The sequence below is a fragment of the Salvia miltiorrhiza genome, chromosome 5 (genome assembly GCF_028751815.1).
Source record: "Salvia miltiorrhiza cultivar Shanhuang (shh) chromosome 5, IMPLAD_Smil_shh, whole genome shotgun sequence".
In the NCBI taxonomy this organism is placed as follows: Eukaryota; Viridiplantae; Streptophyta; class Magnoliopsida; order Lamiales; family Lamiaceae; genus Salvia; species Salvia miltiorrhiza.
The window spans coordinates 54421317-54427031 of record NC_080391.1 but is presented as its reverse complement, the minus strand read 5'-3'; the positions used below and the strand labels follow the sequence as shown (position 1 = coordinate 54427031).

The window sequence follows — 5715 nt, the reverse complement described above, 5'->3', positions numbered from 1 at the left end:
AAGAGCGTCCGGATAATGAGCCTTTTAAAAGCCACAATTAATTTTGAGTTCAACATCACACAAATGTCTAAATCACAACTTAATTCAATCTCGCACAAAGAAAATGAATATATCCAAGTTGCAACAAATGTTTAAATTGAATCTTTATTGCTACGTTTCAGAAGTTTTAAATTACAAATATATAACTCCTAAGATTGGATATTAAATCATAGATAACCCTAATTTTAAACTAATAAGTGATATATTATCATTACAATATTTTAAAAATCGTATAAACGTTATGAATTAAAGTAAACGTCGTCATCATTTCAACATATAATCAATTACTTTTGTAGTATATTATTATATCCATGAACTAATTAACGACGACAAAAGATGAACATGACATATATAAATATCACCAGTTTATAAAATATCTAACAGTGCGTGGTATTAATTATAGAATCAGATATTTTCAACCTAAATTCATTATATAACACTTCCCAATATGATTTAATTAATATTGGTGTTGATGGAGTCGTCGTTATTGTGTGATTGTTTAAATTGTAGAATTTAATTAATTTAATTGCTTAACCCAATTCATTTAGAGGAAGTTTGGTTCGATGGAGGAAATAAATAAAATTGATAGAATTAGTAGATGATTAAATAATTAATTTAATTTTAAAGTGATCAATTAATTATATATATATAATTAGAGTGTACATCTAATTATTCATCATGAATCAAATCATGTAAATTAAATATTTAATTGAATTAAATTACATGTCACAATAAACGCTTATATTATTACTAAATTTCGTAGGTCGGTGGTTTACATCATACTTTCTTGTGATTCTATATATAGACGATTCTGTTTTAGGCCTTCCATATATAGATGTGGTGGATCTTTATTAGAGTTACGAATGGCATACATTTTTGTTATACGTGTAAATATATTGTTCAACATACAAATATACGCCTAAAAAAAACATATACAAATTAATATATATATGTGCGTGTGTGTGTGACAATGATGTAGGTTTCAATTTTAATTTCTAAGTCCTCAAATTATCTAGCCATAATTAATTAATTATAGTAGAACTATAATCTTTTAATTGAGTGACCTATATTGATTTCGAGAATTTTGAATAGAATTTCGAGCAATTTTTGTAAATTAAGGTCGGCATCTACTTAATTTGGTTCGAACTTTTTGTTCAAATAGGAGCATTTATTTAGAAGATTAATTTTAATAGATAAAAATAGTAAAATTAATTTCTTGTTTATTTAATAAATTGAAAATTTGAGATATTTTAAGGTCTTGATTATTTTGATCATTTTAGCTAGTTTTACTTGATTTTGATTATGAAAATGATGAAATTAGAGAAATTCTACTAGTAGCTACATTCATTTTATATTTTATAGTATGCATGATTTCTTTAATACAAGTTAGACATACATGCATGTAGTGAAATAAAAGCTACTAGTTGATATCAGTATTAATATTTTACACTATTTACTAATGAGATCCATTCTGTCTTTGTGCCATCGTCACGTCGAATTTTATGCTTTATTTTGGCTTAATCCAACTTTGATCCCATTGAAACATTTTAGCCCGAATATATACTCATTATAAATATATTAGTAATTATTACCCCAAACATAGAGTTAGTTATCTTCATGCTTTAATTTAGGGGTAATGGTCCGTAAATTCTTAAACTTTACCCACTTTCTCATTTTGCACCCATACTTCAATTTCAACAAATTGAAATACAGATTAGTGAAATATTCTCTCCGTCACGCGAAGTTTGAACAATAGTTCTTCTCGGATTGTTTCGCGAAGCTTGAGCACTTTTTCTTGTATGATAAAAGTTTTTTCTTTATTCACCTTTTCATTTTTTCACCTGCCACACTTACAAATAAAATACTTCCTCCGTCCATGAAAGAACTTTCTAGGAGGGAGTGGCATGAGTTTTAAGAAAAAATATTGTTGAGTGTATTGAGAGTGGATAAAAGGTAGTTGAGTGTATTGAGAGTGGTGAAAATGTGTTATAGTAATTAATATTGAGAGTTGTGAAAAGTGAAAAGTAAGAGGATTATAAGTGGTGGGGTATAGTCCAAAAATAGGTAGAAAGTTCTTTTATGGACGTTCCAAAAAGGAAAGATAAGAAATTCTTTTTTGGACGAAAGTACTAAATTTTCAATATTCGTGCTGAAAGGAAATTGATCAAATTTCGGGAGAAGGATGAAATAAATTTTTGTAAAGTGATATGACCAGGTGCAAATCTCCAACACTTTGGGCACTGTAGAACAGTCTTCTCTCTCACCTCTGGCAGTCTTGGTCGACTCATCTCTCAAAGAAGGCAACGCCCCTCGATTGCCTGGCTTTCCCTCCCTCCCCCACGTAGCCTCACACACACATATATATACCCGCAGAAATCACATAACCACCCATCTCCAATCCAATTCACCAAATCAAATCCATCAATGGGGCTCCAGACCCAGCTCTCCGACTTCTCGTCGGAATCATTCCTCATCCTCATGGTGATGCTCGTCGCCAAGGGGGTGAGCTACCTCCACTCCCTAATCCTCACCTTCCTCTACAACCTCGGCCTCCTCTCGCCGCCGTCGCCGTTCGACGCCGAGGGCCGCGACTTCGTCTCCGCGATCAACGACGTCGTCGGCTCCGGCCTGGCCAGCCTCCTCGTCCTCTGCGACCAGCTCAGCATAAACCGGGGCCGATCCTACCCGAACCGGCCCGAGGATCAGGACGACGCCGACTGCGTCGTGTGCCTGAACCGGCTCGCACGCGGCGACCACGTGCGCAGGCTCGACTGCCGCCACGTGTTCCACAAGGACTGCTTCGACGGCTGGCTCGAGCACCTCAACTTCAACTGCCCCCTCTGCCGCGCGCGGGTCGTCTCCGACGACTTCGTCGAGTCCACGCGGCGGCGCGTCGCCGGCTATCTGCACGACTGGTTCCCGCCTCACGGCGCGTGAATCGCGAATTTCGCCCCCCTTTTTTTTCTTTTTTTTTTAACCCTAACTTTTTGGAGCTCTTCTTTCTTTATTCTTTTTCTCTGTTATAAGGTGGGGGCAATTTTGACTTCTTACCTCTTTTTTTAGTTGCATTTCTTTCCTCTTCCTTTTTTTTCCACTTCGAATTGGGTTTTGCAACTGTTTTTTTTTTTTTTTTCGACTTTGGAGTATGTTTTACCCTTTTTTACTACTTATATTGTAATGAATAACTGCTGTTAGTTGTTAACGCCAGTTCACGACATAAAATAATTAAATCATGGTTGTTTGAATTAATTTAAAGTGTTACGTGATTACAATATTTGAGAAATTACATAGCTCGAATGTAATATATATGGTGTTTTATTGCTGCTTTTTAATTGTTAAACTTTTTAAGGAATTTTTATTTGGTAACTTTCTTAAGGGAGTCGTTCAGATAATTCATCAAACGTTTTGGATTCGCCGTAAAAAAATTACGAATTCAACTTTTTGCTAATTATGAAAAATTTGAATCTCGAATTATAAATTCATTCAACTAAATAATATTTTTGCTATTTATAAAATTTGAATCTCGAACTATAAATTCATTCATTTAAATAAGGAATTCACTGTAAATTTCAAATTATAAATTCATTTAATTAAGTAATTAGTTCATTGTAAATTAAGTAATAAATTCACTGTAAATTTCGGTATTATTTAAAATTTTAAAATAATATCTGCTAGATCAAGTCCTATATTCAAATTTCAAATTATATATTGATAAATTAGTAATTTATTATTTTATCAATAAATTAATAATTTATTAACTTATAGATTATTATCTTAATTTTAGACCATGTTATACTAATATGTAAGAATAAATGAGAGATAATGTCTTAATCTATTTAAATTTAAAAAATTATTGCATGCTTAATTAAATAATTTCATGTAATTACTTAAATATTTTTAACAAGCTATCATAGTATTCATAATTTTTACTATATTTAAAAAATATATTGTATATAATATTAACGGGTTATATATAAAGGATTTAAAAACAATTATTTATTGAAATTGATGAATTTTTAAACTGATCAAAATTGAGACTGAAGAAATTTATTAATTTATAGTACAATTTATTAATTCATCCAATATTAGTTTATTGATATTTTACAATATTTCGTAATTTCTCTTGGAAGCCACTATCATTTATAGGGCTTAATTTATGCACTGGATTCCAATTCGATTGTTGGTGAATGACAAATATTGGTGGGGACGTATTTCAGGTAAATTGGACTAATAGTTGAAGGCTGAAAACATGAAAAAACTTTATCCAATTCCAAGGGTCCTCCTTCATAGTATATTACAACTTTAGCAACATTGAATTCCAAAATTAATGATTTTTTATAGTATATTTTACCATCCAAACATTATACTATTATTTGATATATAAATTATGCTATGCTCGCTACTTGTTCTTGAGCTGAAATTGTTGAATTCTAAAATGAAATTTTATTGAAATGTTAAAAAAAATTAATTCTTTCTCAACGCCTAGTTGACCTCAATAATGTAATTAATGAAACACTCTAAATTGTAATAGACGAATAGGAAAAAGGAGATGGCAAGTTGCAAGTGAAAGCCAATAGATAGTTAGTGTTTTTGGTGATTGTGAAAGGTGCTATTGGTGGACCACTTTGTAAGCTGTGTGTGGTGAATTATTTGACCCTCTTTGCTAGGGCATCAATCAAGCTACTCTTACTTACAAGAGATTTGTGCCAAATTATTTTTTCAATTTAGTATAAATAAAAACTACATTCGAAATTTAAACTATTGTCCAATATATATATATTTTTTTTATCAATTAAAAATCTATTAAAAAACTGGGGCGGTACCAGGAGTACCAAAAACATCATACAAGTGGTGCGTACTCGTTAGAGCACCACAAGGTAAAAGGAACATTGGAATCGACCACATGGAAGATTTTGTTCCAGCTCCAAAGCCTCCCTTTGACCTCATTAACAAGATTGGACACCTCCCAATTCTTTGTCCAATATATATAGATTCGAGATGTTAGATTGTTCAATATAAACATGTGCTATATGAATCTTAGCATGAGCCTTACATGGATCGAGATTCAGTGTATCATATCACATTTGATGTCTCACTTTGTGTTTCATTTTTAATTATGTTTATTTTTTATACATATATTTTTTCTTTAATTTTAACTTTGTATTCTTTAGTTTAATTTTATGATTATTAACTAGGGTTTATTTCATATATAATTATTTTTTTATTATTTAACGGGTTATGGCATAGTATAATTTTTTAAAATTTTGATTTTTTTTCAAATAATAATTATAAAAGTGAGATATAATGACACACATAAAATTATGGGACACTGAATCTCGTCACGTCTTATACATGTATCCATTGACTAATTGATTGGTCAATGAATGACATGAGTCGCGCAAGATGCATCAATGCTTGAAGAGATTAATCCGAAATTAAGATAAATAGATTATAAATGAGAGCAATTCTTATTTTTAGGTCCAATAGTTTATACAAGATTTTTTCTCGATTGAGGGCAAGTACGTACATTAGTAAATATTGAATTGTCCAAAACATATATTCTCGAACAGAGGTTTGGTGATTCAGTTTGTCATGAAAGATAAAACAAATTAAGAGGAAAAATTACAAGTTTTCATTTTTTTTCTTATAAACCTGTCTGTTTTTTCTGTTTAGATA

General features: G+C 31.1%; 1 protein-coding gene across 1 annotated transcript; it reads left to right on the top strand.

Moving 5' to 3' along the window:
* Window positions 1-1854: 1854 nt before the first annotated feature.
* LOC131025106 (E3 ubiquitin-protein ligase RHA2A-like) lies at window positions 1855-3288 on the top strand. The gene has a single exon (XM_057954715.1). It carries the CDS (start codon window positions 2464-2466, stop codon window positions 2974-2976), a length of 513 nt encoding a protein of 170 aa, XP_057810698.1. The 5' UTR covers window positions 1855-2463; the 3' UTR covers window positions 2977-3288.
* The last annotated feature ends 2427 nt before the right edge of the window (window positions 3289-5715 follow it).